Source organism: Lithobates pipiens, unplaced genomic scaffold, assembly GCF_037356315.1.
Source record: "Lithobates pipiens isolate NorthernLeopardFrog02 unplaced genomic scaffold, aLitPip1_a1.2 Scaffold_19, whole genome shotgun sequence".
NCBI classification, from domain to species: Eukaryota; Metazoa; Chordata; class Amphibia; order Anura; family Ranidae; genus Lithobates; species Lithobates pipiens.
This window is the reverse complement of record NW_027507764.1, coordinates 144,859,500-144,879,985: the sequence shown is the minus strand read 5'-3', so window position 1 is coordinate 144,879,985 and position 20,486 is coordinate 144,859,500. Positions and strand designations below refer to the sequence as shown.

Below are 20,486 nucleotides of genomic sequence, written 5' to 3'. Positions count from 1 at the left end.
CAGCAGGAAAAAGAACATCTGTTAAAGTAGAACTGCAGAAAAAAACTCTCCTGGGTTATAGGTAAAATGGTTTGAAATCTGACTGCGGTTCTGACCCTTCCCTATACTACTACAGAGTGTTTTTTTTTGTTTTTTTGTCAGTAGCCCTCCTGGGGAAGATAATCCTCACTCCTGTGCCAGTAACACAAGAGGAAATTAAGGAAAATCCACACAAACACAAGTTAAAGCAGAATTTGAAACAGGTAGAGTTTTACACCCCTCAAAATTCCGTTCAAAACAAAGTTTTGGCTAGAGTTCTACTTTAAACTGAAAAAAAAAACACAATAGGCAACACCAATCTATTTTTTTTATTTAGTGCGATGTATTAATATGAAACAGATGGATGAACGGATTAAAATGATTGCAAAAGGATATTTTTTTTTATTTAGAATAAAAAGGAAGTTTTACTTACTTGCTCTGTGCAATGGTAGTGCATACAGCGGCCTTTTACTTCCTCTTCTGGAGTTCCCTGCCAGCATTGTCCACTTTGATTTCCTCCAGGGTCCCCCTCAGCAGGCCATGTGCTAAGGAGGCACCCATGTAGGCATGCTCCCAAGCCAGGCTGTGTGGGTCTATAGACCCACACAGCTCTGTTAAGCGATACCCTGCTCCCTCCTTATTGGTTTGACTGACAGCAGAGACATGATTTTTCTTTTGGGTTAAGTAAGAGCCTCCCAAAGACCTAAGGGAAGCAGAAATTCCCCAGCACTCTTGTGAGAAGCTCTTAAGTAAATGAAGAGATTTATCACTTGTTTGTAAGTGACTGTTTACTAGTCTTTACTCTTTACTTATACTGTATATGCAGACATCCTTAGAAATGCACTTATAAAACATTACATGCTATAGTTTACCTGCACTGTCCTTATGTGTCTCAGGATCCTGGAAAGCCAGTGGAATAGATTCTGACATTTCCATACCAAGTATGCGGATGTTTTCAATTGGTGAATGGTCATGATGGTTGGGTTCCTCTTTTAAGGGCCCATTCTCCAGGTTGTTGTTTAGTTCCATCTTCCTAAAAGAAATGTTCAACCTTAAAGCTGAACTCCAGGCAAACAGCTAAATACACAGATAAAATACATATATGGGAGCTGTTTACCCTGCCAAAAGGGTTAAAAGGACCATAGATTTTTTTTTTTTTGATCAGCCAAAAAAAACAACCACCAGGTAATAGAATTCCTCCCTGCTGTGCCATTGTATTCTGACAGCAAGGACTCTTTGCTGCCGATTGGCTGCAGCTGGTTGCTCGACAAAAGTTTTCCCAACAGGCACGTTCTACAGCATTCAATCATTAGATGAACTTCTGTCAAGTGGAAGCGGCCACACATAGATTGAAATTTGGCCGGTCTCTGCTAAAGTGGCCAAGTTTCGATCCATCTATGGTCAGTTTTTTTTTCAAATAACATATTTATTTATATTCAAAGAGTGCATTACACGTCATGCATTACTACAACATAGTAGAACAGTTAGAACAGAGAAGAGAGGGCTGCAGGGACCACCCATCCAGTGGCCCGTTCCAGTAGGCCCCCCAGGGCCGGCAACTGCCAGCCCTGGGGGGGCCCCCCGCGAACAACCGGGCCGACCCTGTTAATCAACAAGTGGCGTTGCCCACCTTAGGGTCCAGTAGGGTAGCCCCGCACCCAATCATAAACAGCTACCAACAGTATTAACCTCTCATGAGTAGCAGCATCTACGAAGTAGTGTGCTAGAGGAGCAGCAAGGCACATAGGAACACCAGCCATGAGGAAAAGGGAGAAAGAGACTGGCAGAAAGATATAGGAATACCAAGCAGTAGAGAAAGAGGAAAAACAAGAGCAGAGACGAGAAGGATAGGAAGTAAGAGGGGTAAGGAGAATGAGAGAGAGAATAGAAAAGGAGATAAAGAGAAGAGAAAAGAAAAAGGAGGGAGAGGGGAACGTGGGGAAGGAGGGGTAAGGAAAGGCAGGGGGTATAGTCACCGTGTGTGGTCCCTGCGGCATTTTCACCTCCGGAGCTCCCGTAAGTTCCATGGGCTCCAGACCACATCATGGGCCTCAAGCCTGTCCCGTATCCTGGCGGTCATCCTCTCCATCAACTCCACGTCCTGAACTCTAGCATGGAGTGCTCCGAGAGCGGGGGGCAGCACCCTTTTCCAATGTAGGGCTATTAGGCATCTCGCCGCTGTCAGGATATGTCGTGACAATGTCTTGCGGAACTTCGTCAATTTAGGGAAAGGGATGCCCAACAAGAAGGTCTTAGGATCCAGGACCACCCGCCGGTCCAAGAGATCCGACAAAAGGCGCCGGACCCCCTCCCAGAAGGGAACCACCAGGGGACATTGCCAGAAAATGTGGAACAACGTGCCCTTGTGGGTCAAGCACCTCCAGCATCTGTCAGAGGTAGTAGGGTAAATGGCGTGAAGGACGTCTGGGGTCATGTACCAGAAAAACAAAATTTTGTACGCGTTCTCCCTGTAGAGCGTGCATAGAGAGCTTTTCGAGGCCTGGGACCATATCGTCTGCCATTGCTCATCCGTTAGCTCCTCCCCCAGCTGTTCCTCCCACTTGAGCATATAAGCATGTCTGCATGCCAAAGCTAACGGGGGTGCATTAAGGATTTTGTATATAGCTGATATCAATCCTCTTTGGGCCATGCCCTCTAGGATTATGGTCTCAAAAGCGGAGGGAGGGGAGAATCGCAAGTCAGAGGATATGGTCTGGGCGATGTGCCGTATCTGCAGATAGCTGTAGAAGCTCTGTCTCGGGAGGTCAAATTTGGACTGAAGATCAGCATAAGACAACATTCTCCGCGATCTGGGGTCCACTAAGGTCCCCAGATGGAAGAGGTTCCGGGACGACCACGGGTGGGACATCGCATACGTCAGACTGTCTGGCATCTTAGGGTGGTACAGGAAGGACGTCAGGAGCGATTTGTCCGAGGACAAGACATATATCTTAGTAAGCTTGCGCCATAGGCCCTGTAGATGGGACATAGATCCTAGCAGCTGGGTCCGGGGAGTCAACGCTGGGGCGCTCCATAGCATACTATTAGGATGCACTGGAGCCATCCAGAGCTTCTCAATTTCCGTCCATCTGTTGTATGACCTCTGGGTGAACCAGGAGGTCACTGCCCGGAGCTGAGCTGCCTGGAAGTACTTTACAAGATCCGGAAACGCCAGTCCCCCGGCCGAGCGAGAGGCTGTCATTACCGAGCGGGGGATTCTATGACGCTTGTAATTCTATGTAAAATCAAGCAGGTCCGCCTGTAATTTTCTCAGGTGGTGATATGGTACTGGGATAGGAAGGGCCTGGAAAAGGTAGAGGAGCTTCGGGAGAATCGTCATTTTCACCGAAGCAATCCTACCAAAGAGGGAGATCTGGTGCTTCTGCCATTGGGAAAGTAATTGCCTAATAACACCATATAGGGGCGGGAAGTTTGCCTGATACAGAGATTCAAAGGTCGGGGTGATATGAACCCCCAAGTATTTCAGGGAATCGGTTTTCCAGTGGTACGGAAAGGTGGTTCGGAGATGTTCGACTTCCTGGGGCGGCATATTTACCGGTAGGGCTTCCGATTTGGATGCATTCATTTTATAGCCCGATAGGACGCTGTAGTGGTCCAACTCCCTATGTAGGTTAGGCAGGGATATCCTGGGCTGGGTCAGGGTGAGAATGACATCGTCCGCGAACAAGGACACCTTAAATTCCCTGCCCCGAACCGGGACGCCCCTGATATCCGGGTTCCGCCGAATGGACGCCGCCAGGGGTTCCACACAGATAGCAAATAGTAAAGGCGATAGGGGGCAGCCCTGGCGCGTGCCATTGGATACCGAGAACGCCGAGGATGTGGCGAAGGGGGTTTTAACCTGGGAGGACGGGTTGGAATAAAGGTGGCGTATGGCCCGCAGAAACGGTCCCCTCATCCCCATGTGCTGCAACGTGGCGAACAGGAAGGGCCACCCCAGTCTATCAAATGCCTTTTCCGCATCTAAACTCAGAAGCAAAGACGGGGTGCCCCCCCTATTCGCCACGTCGACTAAATCTATGACCCTCCTAGTATTGTCGCCGGCTTGGCGAAGAGGGACAAATCCCACCTGATCTTTATGGATGAGGGAGGGGAGGACCCTATTAAGCCGGAGGGAGAGGAGCTTCGTAAAGATCTTTAGATCTGTATTCAGGAGTGCAATGGGCCTATAATTGGCACAGAGAATGGGGTCCTTATCGGGCTTGGGTATCAGGGTGATGAAGGAGCGTTGCATATCGGAAGGGACCGGGGTATTTAACAGAAACGCATTAAACAGTCTGCTCAAATAAGGAAGCAGAAGGGGCAGAAACGTTTTGTAGTATTCGTAGGATAAACCGTCCGGGCCCGGGGATTTATGAGCCGGTAGCGACTTGACGGTCAGCTCTATTTCCTCCTCCGTGATGGGCATATTCAGGGAGGCCAGATCCAGGTCTCGGATACGGGGGATCCCACTGTCTGTCAAGTATTGGCGCATGCGCTGGGAAAGCTCCTCCGACAAGGGAGCACTGGGTATGTCGTCGCTGTTGTACAACTCCGCATAAAATTCCGCAAATGTGTCTGCTATCTCCTTAGGGTGAGAGACTACGGTGTTGTTTTTAGTTTTAATCTGATGTGGAGTAGATAGGAGGGTTTTATCGTTAAGTTTCCTCGCCAAAAGAGAGTGCGCCTTGTTGCCCCTGTCGTAATACAGCTGCTTAACCCGCAGAATGGCCTTTTCTACCCGGCGAAGCGCCAGGTCCTTAAGCACCATGCGAAGCCTAGTGATCTTCCGGAGGAGGCACAGTGACGGAGAGGCCTGCATATCCCTTTCTAACTGCCCCAGTTCCCTTTCCGTCCGCAGTTTAGCGGCCTCTGCATCCTTCTTTAAAGCAGAAGAAAGAGCCATGCACTTTCCGCGGATGACCGCCTTATGGGCCTCCCACAAAGTGGGGAGAGTAACGTCCGGGGTCGCGTTCTCAGCGAAGTAGAGTTTCAGGGTTGAGGTCATTTCCGCCTGTGAGGGGGAATGTTGTAGGAGAAAGGTCTATGGTCAGTTTTAGTATTTCTGTCCATCCAGTTCTGAGGTTTACACGGCTCTGCCACAATGCACAGTCCTGTCTGGCAGGGAAGGAGACATGTTTTTTTCTCTGCTGCAGTTTAGCAAAACATTCAGGTCTCCTTCCCACCCCCACCCTGTGACTGAACAGTAAAAAGGTAAAGCGGCAGACCCAGGAGCTCATCTCCCTGTCATTCTCCTTCCTTTCCTTCAGGCAGCATGCTCCTCAAACTGCAGCACATTTGATTGGATCCTTGTGCTGCTTCTCCCTCCCCAATTTTTGTGTTGCTGTACAGTAATCCAAGTTTGGAGCCAGGGACTCTGTTTACAGCCTGTCCAGCACAAATCCCTTCTGTACTGCTGAGTCTCAATATACAAGCCCATTCAAGCCTATCGGTCTGTAAAAGACAGGAGGTTGTGGTTCTGGATCTATGCTAAATAAGAAACTGTGGGGTGGGGGGAGGCTGTAATGTTTTTTTTAACTTGAGTGAGGACGCAGTTTAAAAAAAAAGCTTAGATTATAGGATTACCAAATAGGTTGTTCTTTAAAAGAATTACCTCCCATTCACCTACCTCTGTGCTGAGATATGGCCAGTCGAAGTAGAACGCCGCACCTAAAAGGAAAACATACAAGAGGTTAACAATATGCACCCAAATACTGATAAGTAGAAACACACACTAGTGCTGGGATAAAGGGTTGCTACTAATTAGCCTGATACTGCACTCATAACAACAAAGAGTTGGTTGGTCACCACCTGGACTAGCATGGCTCATGGGAAACCTCTGCATGCTTTCAGCACAGTGTATATGTATTGAAGTGATCAGCCTCCTTTCTTTGAGAAAGCCCTTTTGAGAGGAAACGTGTCAGTTGGGGGGCGGATTGAGTGACATCATCACGTATGCTCGCTGCTGGGACCTGCAACAGAGCTCAGAGTGGATTGTAACATACGCTGTGTATTATACTGCTACTATTCTAACTGCATTATCTCATTATTAAATGCGATAGGGTTTCTTATCCTTCTCCTTTTTTCTTTATTGGCAATTTGGCTGTGAGTTTCATATAAAATGGTGCGCTATGCTGGTGATCCCTGTTGGACAGATGGTCCTCTGAGCTATATTGTTCACAAGCGCATTTCGATCTCCTCCTGTGCTGACATCCATTACATTGAGTAAGGTGCCTTGCATTAACGGTCTCACTCAAGCACTGAAGCACCTTCCTTTGGCACTGTGAACACCCTTTGAACATTGGATTAAATCTGTTGTAATTGGGACATTTGTTTGTCTTGGACTTAGTTGTGCAAATAAGTTTCGGGACTAATACATATTTATCTTTTATTATGTAAGCATTTGGTGTCACTTAACCCATTTCTTTCCTTTTTTTTTTATTTCTTAATGAGATATTGACACATTTTTATGAGTAGATTTGATATACTGTATATGTGGATGATCTTTTTTACGCTTTTTTTTTAATGATTTATTTATATTTATCTATTATTTTAGGGGTAAGCGCAACTTATTTTTCAGGTTTTAATATTGAAGTAATCTGATAGTCTTCATTGGCCTTCACACGGCTATACCTAAGCAGGATGTAGCTAACGAGGGTCCAGAGGGGACAAATGCATATTGGCTTATGAGGTCAGTTAACCCAGCAAAACTGCTGCAACACTTTATTTATCAACTGTGCAGTCACATTCTTTACAGAATTAAGCTACTCATAGATAGAGGGATCGAAATTTTTAAACTATGGCCATTCCTGCTCAAGAGAAGTCGATCTAATGATTGGATTCTCTTGAACAGGAATGTTGGAAGAGTCACATAGGGGAGGATTCCTCCACCCCACCTTGCTTGTATGGCTGAGGGAATCCATTGTCTTTTTTGATCAGCCAGTAGGCTGACCGAAAGAAATCGATCCAGCCTTACGCAGGGTTTCCATCTTTTCCTGTCTGCCTCAGCTTATAATGATAGAAAAGGTAGCCGTTTGCACAGTTTTACCAAAATACGATGCCTTGAGTCTCTCTAATGGAGATTCAAAGGACTGTATTTTTATAAGGCATGAGGGGAAACAACCTAAATTTAATTTCTTTCAGACCCCTGTGGCAATTATGACTCTTCTCTGGCATCAGTTAAAATATCAGAACGTAATTGGGTTGGTTCTCAGGTAAAAGGGTTTTGGGGCACTGTCGCTTCATTGTGGATACATTGTAATATGTCTTGTAACGCACAATATACTTTATTGTATTATTTCTTTGTTTAATTCAGTTTATGCTTTTTATTTGTCCATGTTTTCATGGTGTATGTTGCTTTTCTTTTCCCGTATTTAAAAATGGAAAATTTTTCAATAAAAACTACCCAATAAAAAAAAAAAAAAAATGATTCCAAGCAAAAATTGTCCTAGTTGCGATACAGCTGCCAATCAGAGCTCGTATCGGAAAATGATTCTCTACTGTCAGCAGAAGGGAAAGTCATGAAATAATGTGAATGTAACTGAATTTAAAATAGATTTTAGGACATGTATGCTTGGTTTATTTTGCAGTAACTGAGTTATAGTATTGAGGAAGCAAAAGTGGTCAGTGGCATAATTTTGGAAACATTTCCCCCTATATAGACTTCCGATTACACACATTGCCCATGAGCAGGCGCTGGCATACGGTGTACCTTGTTTGGCCGGAGAACGGAAAGGTGTGGAGATCCGGGGGGTGTTGAATATACCAGAGTAGATGTGAAGGTATTATTTGCAATCTGCATGCACTCCTCGAGCGTTTTCAGGAATGTATTGCATGTGGACTTCAAAAGGGCTCCCATATTAATTTTATCCTGCCAAAGTGACAAACACAAAAACGATCAATCATGCAAGAGATTTCCTAATCTTTTTGCAAAGCATTTCTCAGTAGTAGATTTGTAACTACTCTGAAGGACTTTCACAAACGTAGGTGTGGAGAAACATAAGATACTGATGACAGACCTCATTTTTATTTGCTCCGGTGCTCTCTTTCAAATAGATGCCAACACAAGGAAATATACAGTCCACAATAATAAATATCATTACTATCATTACACTGCTAATATTTATAGGAATCGCAAAGTTCAGAAGAGGATTGAGAGAATGTCATATGGTCAGATGAAACCAAAGTAGAACTGTTTGGTAGAAACACAACTCATCGTGTTTGGAGGAGAAAGAATACTGAGTTGCAACCAAAGAACACCATACCTACTGTGAAGCATGGGGATGGCAACATCATGAGGGAACAGGACGACTGATCCATGTACATGAAAGAATGAATGGGGCCATGTATCGTGAGATTTTGAGTGCAAACCTCCTCCCATCAGCAAGGGCATTGAAACGTGGCTGGGTCTTTCAGCATGACAATGATCCCAAACACACCACCCGGGCAACAAAGGAGTGGCTTTGTAAGAAGCATTTCAAGGTCCTGGAGTGGGCTAGCCAGTCTCCAGATCTCAACCCCATAGAAAACCTTTGGAGTGAGTTGAAAGTCTGTGTTTCCCAGCGACAGCCCCAAAACATCACTGCTCTAGAGGAGATTGGCATGGAGGAATGGGCCAACATACCAGCAACAGTGTGTGACAACCTTGTGAAGACTTATAGAAAACGTTTGACCTCTGTCATTGCCAACAAAGGATATATAACAAAGTATTAAGATGAACTTTTGATATTGACAAAATACTTATTTTCCACCATAATTTGCAAATAAATTCTTTCAAAAATCAGAGAATGTGATTGTGTGGATTTGTTTCCACATTTTGTCTCTCATAGTTGAGGTATACCTATGATGACAATTACAGGCCTCTCTCATCTTTTTAAGTGGGAGAACTTGCACAATTGGTGGCTGACTAAATACTTTTTTGCCCCACTGTGTATGTATGTATATTTTATATTATATATATATATATATATATATATATATATATATATATATATATATTTATTTGTAGTCAGAGTCTTCAAGCGGGAAAAGCGATACTCCTAAGAACCAAGACCTGAGGTGTGCCTTGGCCTAGCTGGTCAGTATGCCCGAAAAGAGGGCAAAAAGAAACAAAATTTAGGTGAAGAAGGGAATGTAATGAACCATCACGGATAAAGGTGTGCTCCCAGATGGCAACAGTATGTATCCAGCAAGTAACCGGAAAGTATTTGCTGTGGCAAAAGAACACACCGACTCCTGACTTGGTGATGAGAAGGAACCCCCTATCGAACCTGCAACAATACCCTGAACCCAACTGAACATCCCCTGAAAGATTGAATTGAGCCTGATGCCCGCGACACCCAGACCCGAGAATGAACTGCTTGTGAAATGAGAGGATACGTGAGGGGAAAGGAACAAGGCCTGGCCCGAGGAAACCCCTGCAAATGATGGCGAAATACCTCAATGAACACCAGTGAAATAGCACAGAGACATACCCCACCGCCACCCCACCCCCCAAGAGGGTGAGTGGCAAAAAGACCACTAGCAGGAGTGCGAAAAACTGGATACCTGATGGATGTGATGGAGTAAGCGGATAAGGCCCGTAAAAGAACCTGACGGATGGACCCCCCCACCCACATGTAAGTGGTAAGTGAGTCCGAGTAACCTGCAGCATAGAGACAGGTAGTTAACTGAAAACTCAGGGTTAGTGTACCCACAGGCCATGGTGGGTAGTCGTATAGATGTGGTGAATGAACATGTAACGTATACGGGTATACGGGCGAGAAGATTGTGGACAACAATCAATTAACAAACAAAACCTCAGCCCATATGGATCTATAGACGTGACAGATCCTGACGTGTGAGCCCTAGCTACCTGACCCAAGTACAAAACATGACACAGACACGACGGGACATGACAATCAACAAAGACGAAAGACTAGAAACGCTGAGACAGAAACAACACGCCATGATGAAAAAACACCATGACAGAAAACGCTGAAACTTAATGCTGATGCAGAAACGTAGTGACAGAACCAGGGGCAGAAACGCAGACAGAACCAGGGGCAGAAACGCAGTGACAGCAACAACCAAGACTAAAACGCTGAGGCATAAATGCAATGGCAAAAATCCTGGGGCAGAAATGCTATAACAGAAAAACTGAGACAGCGACGCAACAGCAGAATCCTGGCCAGAAATGCAATGCCCAAAAACACGGTGAGACTGAACGCTGAGACAGAAATGCAAAGACAGAAATCCTGAGGCAGAAACGCTATGACCGAAAAGCTAAGGCTGAATGCCGAGCCAGAACACTGAGACTGAACGCTGAGCCAGAAAAACTGGCACAGAACACTATGACATAAACACTGGGGTAGGGACGCAAAGACAGAAAAGCTTGGGCATAACGCTATGACAGAAAAGCTAGAAGCATGCTGGGGTGGACCCATGTGACAGAAAATGCTAGGGCGGACTACTGTGACAGAAATCCTGGGGTGTAACACTGACAGAAATCCAGGGGCAGAACACTGTGATTAGTCCTGGGGCAGAACGCTATGAAAGAAGTCCTGGGGCAGAACGCTATGACAGAAGTCCTGGGGCAGAACGCTATGACAGAAGTCCTGGGGCAGAACGCTATGACAGAAGTCCTGGGGCAGAACGCTATGACAGAAATCCAGGGGCAGAAACGCTATGACAGAAATCCAGGGGCAGAAACGCTATGACAGAAATCCAGGGGCAGAAACGCTATGACAGAAATCCAGGGGCAGAAACGCTATGACAGAAATCCAGGGGCAGAAACGCTATGACAGAAATCCAGGGGCAGAAACGCTATGACAGAAATCCAGGGGCAGAAACGCTATGACAGAAATCCAGGGGCAGAAACGCTATGACAGAAATCCAGGGGCAGAAACGCTATGACAGAAATCCAGGGGCAGAAACGCTATGACAGAAATCCAGGGGCAGAAACGCTATGACAGAAATCCAGGGGCAGGAACGCTATGACAGAAATCCAGGGGAAGAAACGCTATGACAGAAATCCAGGGGCAGAAACGCTATGACAGAAATCCAGGGGCAGAAACGCTATGACAGAAATCCAGGGGCAAAAACGCTATGACAGAAATCCAGGGGCAGGAACGCTATGACAGAAATCCAGGGGCAGGAACGCTATGACAGAAATCCAGGGGCAGAAACGCTATGACAGAAATCCATGGGCAGAAACGCTATGACAGAAATCCAGGGGCAGAAACGCTATGACAGAAATCCAGGGGCAGAAACGCTATGACAGAAATCCAGGGGCAGAAACGCTATGACAGAAATCCAGGGGCAGGAACGCTATGACAGAAATCCAGGGGAAGAAACGCTATGACAGAAATCCAGGGGCAAAAACGCTATGATAGAAATCCAAGGGCAGAAACGCTATGACAGACATGCCGGGCCAGAAACGCTATGATGATGATGCTGGGCAGCCTTTTAACATATGTATATATATATATATATATATATATATATATATATATATATATATATATATATATATATATATATATATATATATATATATATATATACACACACACACACACACACACACACACACACACACACCCAGCCACGTACCTGAGGATCCGAGGAGCTAAGAGTAGATGTTTCCTTTGTTTTGTTCACTTGCTGGACTAAGATATCACAATACAGCCTTAGTTCAGACATCTTTGTTTTCAGAGCTTCCGTGCTATCACTAAACTCTGGATCAAAAACAAAATAATTTTAGCCACAAAAAATACACAAATGGATAATCAACTGTGTTAAAGCTCCTATTAAAATTCTCAAAAAAACAAAAAAAAAACAACATTTATTAAACTTATAATTATACTGAATATTAAAATATACATCCAAATAAAATAGGTAGAATTGGTTTCCCCTAAAAGTGTTACTACAGAACTATATGTAAATTCTGTGTACTCCGAAGGCTATCCAGGAAACATGCAAAAGTCAGTGCCTGAAATTCATACAGAGCATCATAGACACTCTTTATAATTCTGTCGGGCCTCTTTGCACCACAGTTGGCATTTGACAGATTAACTTATGTCTCAGAAGCAGGTACATGAGTCTGCTTGGGGGCCAGAGTGTGTGTGTGTGTGTGTGTGTGTGTGTGTGTGTGTGTGTGTGTGTGTGTATTTTTTGTAGGGTGGGAGAAGCCTGATGGGGAACACTGCAAGATTAGTTCCCCATCAGGTCTGCATTGCTTGTGATTCCATAGCCACTATTCAGACCAATAGCGGCTATGGCACAGAATATTTTTAAGCCGCTATTCAGATCAACAGCGGCTATGGAATCTGTCTACTGCCCACCATTGTTAATCACAAGCAAGGAGGACCTGATGAGCAGCTAGTCTCTCCGAGTTTCCAATAGGCTTCTCCCTTCTCAACAATGAACTAAATATAACACACAAAAAAATAAAATTAACATAACCCCTGCCCCGATAATGCAAAACCTCTGTATGCCAACTTAGAGTACCTGCAGATTCACTGCCTGCAAACTGGAAGTAATTGTTTTTGAATCTGTCGCAACCAAAGCTTTGCATTGTAAAAGTGATGCAAATAAGAACATCATAAATACCGTAGGACATACATGTTGGAACTGTTACCAAAACTGTTGTGATTTTTTTCATGAATTTGGCGCCTTTTGATGGGTTTTGTAAAAAAAAGGGCCTGATTCTGTGTTGTGCAACCCCCCTCTTATTACTGGGCTACTGTTAAGCGATATCCTATCTAAATCGCAGGTGGCAGGTCACCAATTTAGAGAATTAAATTCCTAATCTGCATTTCAACAGATGTGATGACAGAAATCTTCTTTCATGCTAGAAGACATGTCAGGCATACTATAAGTAGTATTTATGGTCATGACTGGAACGTTCAAGTGTTATTTTTAATTTGATTGATATGCACACAAATACAGACGACTACTTTATTAACATTGGCATAATCAAAAATAGCGGATGACAATTTCTGGGAAACACTAACAAAGGTATAAATATACAAAACGCAGAAGCAAAATGTGCTGATGAACGGTAACTCTTTAAATTCTCTTTCGCACACAAACGTGCACTTTAAAGAATTTGTCTAGAACTGCCAAAAATTGCGAAGGTTTAATGGGTTGCTAGAAGCAGTCAGCAACTACTTCACTAGAAATTTTTATTTTTTTATTTTAGTAAAAGTAATTTAATGTACCCAGAACAGCCATTCTATTGGAAAATAACTTCTCATCGACTACTTGGCATCTTTTGCACTTTTGCTCATTCCTCCTTGTCCTGTGAAATATGTCCAAGTGACTTTTGTAAGGCTCCAATTTAGAGATAACGTGTAATTTCCCAGAAGGATTTACGAGTAAAGCTGTCCAAATATAATTATCTAGCAAGGATGTCATGGCTGCTGGCTCCTGTATTGTTAAATTGTGATGTTTTTAATGTGGAACGTTGTAAAGAATGGATCCTTTACAGTGCTTGTCTAAGACTGAGAACTGATGGTACCCCACTGGATAGAGGGTACGTTAAGTTATAATTATTTTTCCAGCTTTCTTGTGATACTCAGGAAATCAGATAACTTGTTTACCCAGTCCAGATTTATGGTACTGAGCTCCATTTTATTTTACTATGCAATTACACAATAAAGCAGCCCCAAAAATAAAGTCATTAAATGTCCCTTTTTTTCTTTTAGATAAAAGGGTTAGGGTTAGATCATCAGTTAGTCTTGTAATCAGGGGTAGCCTGTCCATTAAGGGTGACAGCCCCCCCCCCCCCCCCCATCCATCACCGTCTCCCCTATCCATGCGTCCGGGCCCTTTTGGGACAGCGGCGCATGGATTCCAATGCGGAGGGGTGGTTTCTTTTTTTTTTCTTCAGAAGCTCTAATGGGCTTCAATATAGGGTGGGCTCCGGTCACAGGTGTGTTACAACAGCGAATCAATATTTGCTGTTTTATCACCGATCATCCTCTTGGCCAATCAGGGAGTGGGTTTTGACACTGGTCACCTAATTGGCTGAAAGGACAGGCCATCCTACTGGATGCTTAGGAGGAAGAGGTGAGGAGCCAGAAGCCGTCATGGAGGAGATGACTCAGAGCCGAGCTGCTGCACCATGATGGGGTAAGTGACGGATTAACTAGCAAACAGCAGGGGGGTGGGTGTTTGTTTGCCGCCCCCCCCACCAAACAAAACCAGTCACCGCTGCTTCAAATGCTGTGTTTGTCCCTGCTGGAGATTTTTTTTTTCCTCACTTCCTATCTCGGTGACATATTAGAAAGTGAGAGTAAATCTCCATAAAGTCAGGAGGAATCCTATATATGTCCCCATTTGGAGAGTTCCCCTAATCGCCTGTCCCACTAAAACTGTCAAGTTGTGGGATTTCCCCTTTACATTCTGACACTATAGTAGAGTAAGTAAAGCTGGCCATACACTAGTAGAATTTAGTTGAGTGAGAATTTTCATTAGTGGGGTCAAATCTACATTCATTTTCAATCGCAGGGATGAGAAAATTCTAAGGAATAGGATGAAAAATTTGTTTAGTCAAGAAATGTTTAACAGTGAATGTGGTTTTTGCTCAGGTAAGTGCTTTAACTTCAAAATGCAATGTTAAAAGCAAATGTATTTTTTTTTTACGTAATTTCAGTGTCACCAGAAGCCAGTGATGCACTGAGAAGCACCCTGGCATTAACAGTGTCTACATCACCAGAAGGGAGAACGGTTAGAGGAAGAAATATGAAAAAAGACAACCATGACTTCATACTTGTGGGATCACCTGTCTGGGAAAAAGGCAAAAGATAAAGTGACATACACGTCATATGCGAATTATGCAAATTATGCGGCTACCATTGCTGACGTCTTCTCCCTGGTGGCCATAGTGATGCTTTGGCTTCCTAAGATATCTGAGTTACTGACCTGAACCAAGCATAGAATTCTGAAAGTCACCTACAACATGCATGTCCCAGGTTTGTGACTCAATAGTATTGAAGCCAAAAAACAAAAAAAAAGGGGGTGATAAGGGGTGAGTGAAGAGGAGAATAAGTGTAAGAGAGGGGACAGGAAAGGGAAGATGGGGGGGGGGGGGAGAGAGGGGACAGAAAAGGGAAGATGGGGGGGAGAAGGGACAGAAAAGGGAAGATGGGGGGGGAGAAGGGACAGAAAAGGGAAGATTGGGGGGGGGGGGGGAAGAGAGGAGACAGAAAAGGGAAGGTGGGGGTAGAGAGAGAAAGGGTGAGTGAAGAGGAGAATAAGTGTAAGAGAGGGGGACAGGAAAAAGGAAGATGGGGGTATGAAAGAGGGGACAGAAAAGGGAATGGGGGGGGGTAGAGAGAGAGAGAGAGAGAGAGAGAGAGAGAAGAGAGAGAAGAGAGAGAAGAGAGAGAAGAGAGAGAAGAGAGAGAGAGAGAGAGAAGAGAGAGAAGAGAGAGAAGAGAGAGAGAAAGGGTGAGTGAAGAGGAGAAAAAAAGAAAAGGAGAAATAAGGGTAAGTAAGAGAAGGGACCAGGGGAAGGAGGGAGGGGTAGTGGTCAGATCCCCTAGCTCAACTATAGAGACACACGTTCTCGGTCAAATCCTGCAGGAAGGTAACAGGGTTTATTTTTGTATGAAGAAAGCAACTAGAAGGATAGGAACACCCAAGAGGTGGGAAGAACACCCATTACCCCGTAGTCATAGTGAACAACGCCTAGAACTATGGCAGACATCTTTAGTGTCTGTATCGAACACTAAAGATAAAACATGATCTTTAGTGTTTGCAAACAGTAAAAGAAGGCACGGTTGGTCTTCTTTGGTTCCCTAACCCTTTAGCTAGAGTGCTCTTTCTTAACCAGGTTTCCTCTGAATGTTGCTAGGGGTTCCTATGGTGAACTGATCTCCCACCTACACTGAACACCAATACAAGAGGGGAATTTTCCACTAAGGCAGGGAGGTGGGTAGCTCTGTTAGCACAGCTATGCAGTATTTTGCATGTTACCTCTATTCTTTGCTTTGCTACATTTCTTCTTTATCTAAAAGATATTTCAGTTACAGCCACTCCTATAGGAAACCTTTCAAAGTGACATTGTCAATATACAAAAAAAGCAGCACGACTGCTGGCTCAAATAATGCAGATTTAATTCCAATCCTCAGAAATAGAAAAGCAGTCATACAGTATCATAAAGGAAAATTGAGGAAAAAAAAGCCAATTCCATGACTGTCATGTCAGTCACTAAAGCAGAATATCTAGCACAGGCGTTCTGCCACCTCTCCGAGTTTTGAATGTTTGAACACAAAATACAGGCTACTAGTTATTCAGAAGGGGGTCAGCCTCTCCTTTTCTTTCATGACCTTTAAAGTGACTATGTCATGCCATTCTGAATAGGCAAAGCTCTATTCGGGGTACTACAGGGTAGTGTCAGATCCACTATTTCACTGCCTCAGGCTCCATTCACACTCCTTTTGCCATGATGAGCTGCCTCACTGGTCAACAGGGATGTGTGGGCAGTGGAAGAAGGGGGCGGGGGGCTGTAGGTTAAACCAACATTTTTCAGGTTCTTCAGGGGTGCCTTGTAAAAATGCTTTAAAATTGCCCCAAATTGTCAATAAGTTGACAGGCTAATCAAGCCTGTATTCTTTGTTATACAAAGCCACAGGTTTTTATTTTGCAGCAATATAACCATGGGCATCGCATGGGCCAACTGCTGGCATCATCTGTTGACAAGGAGGACATTGGGCACCTGAGGGTGTCATTGTTTGCCCCTCCCGTTGCCCTATCTATCAGCACTGGAGTCACATTAGTTGAATAAGAGAGAGGAACTGAGAGAGAAGAGAAACACTGGACTAGTAGTCAGTACCAGCATACAAAGTTACATTGATTAGTAATAATAAATCATCTCTAATGTAGAGTGTTCTACATGTGTAGATGATGCTGTGAAATGTAAAACTATTTGTTTCGTTTTTTACGATTTACAAGTGGGTGTGCCTCAAGACAGTGCAGAATTTTAAAGGCTGTCTTGGCAGAAAAAAAGGTTGAACTCTGCTACAACATGGAGCAACCTGGCATTAAAGCATGCAGAAAGCATTGAAAGGTACTGTAGGTACAATGTCAAGAAAATATTTGCCTTCTCAGCAAGTGTTAGCAGTTCACTTTAACCACTTGCTTACTGGGCACTTTTACCCCCTCCCTGTCCAGGCCAATTTTCAGCACTGTCGCACTTTGGATGACAATTGTGCGGTCATGCAACACTGTACCCAAACAAAATTTGTATTTTTTTTTCCCCACACAAATAGAGCTTTCTTTTGGTGGTATTTGATCACCATTGGATTTTTAAATTTTTTGCTAAACAAATGAAAAAAAGAGCAAAAATTTTGATTAAAAAAAATTAAAAATCATAGTTTGTTATAAAATTTTACAAACAGGTAATTTTTCTCCTTCACTAATGCGTGCTGATGAGGCTGCACTGATGGTCACTAATAGGCTGCTCTGAAGGACACCAATGAGGCGGCACTGAAACGCACTGATAGGCATAATTGACAAGCACTGATAGGTGACACTGATGAGGAGGCACTGATGGGCACTGACTGGCAGCACTGGTGGGCACTAGTGGAACTGCACTGGATAATCAGCGCCCTGATCATCAGTGCCAATGTCCCTTTAACACAAGCTTCTTCTTTTTTTTCTCCTCACGCTGTCAGTGTGAGGAGAAAAAAGCTGATAACTTGCTTGTGTTGACATCTGTGATCAGCCGTCATTTGACACATTGTAAAGGGTCGCTGTGATTGGCCCTTTACCCCGATCTGTGATCAGCTGAGTCCTTCAGGAAGCGTGATCACAGGAAGACATCAATATATACTCTCCCGACAAAGGAAGCCTCGCTGTAGCTGTCATTTGGCTCTAGTGTGGGCTGCAACAGGTTAAATAGGTAAAGCCCAACTCTGGGCTAAAATAATCCTGGAGCAGAGCTGTAATGGATCAAAGAAGTCAGATGTTCGATTCCTCTCAATCACCTTTTGGAGTGGCCCACTCAGAGCCCAGACCTTAACCCCATAGAGATGCTGTGGAAGAACCTCAAGAGAACCAATCCCACCAGACATCCCACAAATGTGTCTGAGCTGAAGCAGTTTTGTAAAGTAGAATGGTGAAAAATTCCTCCTGAACGTTGTGCAGGTCTGATCCAGAGCTACTGAAAGCCAGAGGCGGCTCTTTAATTAGGTAAATTAAGCGGTCGCCCTAGGCCTTGCACTAATACGGCCTTGCGGCCACCTAATTTGCCTGACGTGTGTGTGTGTGTGTGTGTGTGTGTGTGTGTGTGTGTGTGTGTGTGTGTGTGTGTGTGTGATTGGGAGGGAATGCCCCCTGCTCAGTGTCCCCAGTGAGCGAGCCGGGTGGATGAGTGAAGGTCTCTAGTATACAGCCACAGCGCTGCTATATCTCCAGCGTTGCGCCGACCTGAAGTCTCTTCTCTCTGCCACTCTCGGTATTCTCCAGCACCCCCTCTCAGTGTCCTCCAGCGCCACCTGCAGACAGTTTATAGAGGTGGATCTGTTGGCTCCTGCTGAACCCAGGAGGGATGCATTCACATGCAGGAGTTTGTTCTGCGACTGGACATTGGATGTGTCGAGGGAGGTGAGCTGGCAGCTTTGTGGGAGAACTTGAGACTTGTGTGCAGGGACTTGAGACAGTGGTGGGGCTAAGAGCAGTGTCTTCAGCAAGGTTGGAGGCCAGTTCTAGTGCTGTGCTGCTAACTTCAGTTGCTCCATGCATGCCACTGCAAATGGCCTCTGCAGTGGAGCAAAAAATAAGGGCTCATATACACCATATACCACTTTTCTACACACCGCCATACACTCCGCACCCCTCTCATGACCATACTACCCCCAACCATACACTCCACACCCCTCTCATGTCATTCTACCCCACATCATACACTCCGCACCCCTCTCACGTACATACTACCCCCCACTATACACTCTGCACCCCTCTCATGTCTTACTACCCACCACCATACACTATGCACCCCTCTCATATCATACTACCCCTCCACTATGCACTCCGCATCACTCCCATGTTATACTACCCACTGCCATACACTCAGCACCCCTCTCCTGTCATACTAACAACCGCTATACACTCAGCACCCCTCTCATGTACATACTACCCACTGTCATACCCTCCACTTTCCTCTCCTACACACCATTGTACAGTGTCATAATAGCAAGATGGGCAAAGTAATGCAGTGGGGCCCCTACTAGGAGATGGTGACCTGTGGTATATAGTGAGTGTTGGGCATGGATTTTTTGTCTTATTAGAAATTTTAGTCTGATTTTTTTTTTCTATTTACAATTGTTTTATTTTTTATTTTTATTTTTTTGTACGAGTTTTGGTGAGAGTTTTTTGGTTTCTTTGGTGAGATATCAGGGGTCTAAACAGCCCTGAAGTCTCACTTTTGAAAAGAGAAAGGGACTGGGGAAACACATTCCACAGTCCCTTTCTCTGCAGCCTCAACTGCACTGCAGATGAATGAACAGCGGACAGAGGCTCTTGTTAATATATAAACCGAAGCAGAGTAAACACAGCTATGAATGAATACAGCGAGTGATCAGTAACAATCGCTCACTGTGTTCATTTAGAAAAGGAAGGAGCTGGTAAATGACATATTTAAAAGCCCCTTTTTCCTGAAGATCCCCCACAGCAGTCAGCGGGAGAGAAGAGGAAGCCGGCAGCACTCTGGAGGGACATACAGGTATTTATCAATGGAATTATTTTTTCCATTATGGGCATGAGTGGGGCCTCATGTCTAAGTTTTGCCTAAGGCCTCACAAACCCTAGAGCCGCCTCTGCTGAAAGCGCTTTCTTGAAGTTGTTGCTGCCAAAGAATGTTTGACCAGCTGTTAACGTCAAGGGTGCACTTACTTTTTCTTCAAACACTGTGAATGTTTAATAGGTGTGTTCAATAAAGATGGAAGAAATTAGAATTGTTTGTTGTTTTATCAGCTTAAGCACATTGGGGGAAATTCAGTAGGGCTGCTGCGCTACCTTTCTGGCGTTAATCCCTCGTTAATGTATCGTGCCAAATTCATGAAGCATTTCCAACACCTTTGGTTCTGACAGCAACTTATGCACCAAATTCAGGTAGTTCTAAAATGCGTTTTTTATACTGTGCCGCATTGAATGCTCCACTTTTACATTTGGCACATTCAATGTGACACAGTAGGGGAGATTTACTAAAACTGGAGCACTCAGAATCTGGTGCAAATGTGCATGAGAGCCAATCAGATTCTAACTTCAGCTTGTTCATTTAAGCTTTGGCAGTAAAACCTGGAAGTTGATTGGTTTCTCTAAAGAGCTGCACCAGATTCTGTACCCTCTAGTTTTAGTAAATAACTCCCAATGTAAAAGTGAACCCAATTAATTCTCTTTTGGCATATAGAGAGAAAAACTGTCTCAGACAGATTTTTGCAAAAGTATTTCTTGTGCATTTTAAAAGTACACTAAATAGT

General features: G+C 44.4%; 1 protein-coding gene across 1 annotated transcript in view; it reads right to left on the bottom strand.

Moving 5' to 3' along the window:
• The window catches only part of PLEKHA8 (pleckstrin homology domain containing A8), a 54,462-nt gene that overhangs the window by 12,868 nt on the left and 21,108 nt on the right, over positions 1-20,486 (bottom strand). The window contains exons 4-7 of the mRNA XM_077491366.1: positions 11,611-11,735; positions 7,730-7,888; positions 5,648-5,688; positions 891-1,051 (exon numbers count right to left, since the gene is read on the bottom strand). Of these exons, the coding sequence (XP_077347492.1) occupies positions 891-1,051; positions 5,648-5,688; positions 7,730-7,888; positions 11,611-11,735 (486 nt within the window). The remainder of the gene's footprint in view (positions 1-890; positions 1,052-5,647; positions 5,689-7,729; positions 7,889-11,610; positions 11,736-20,486) is intronic.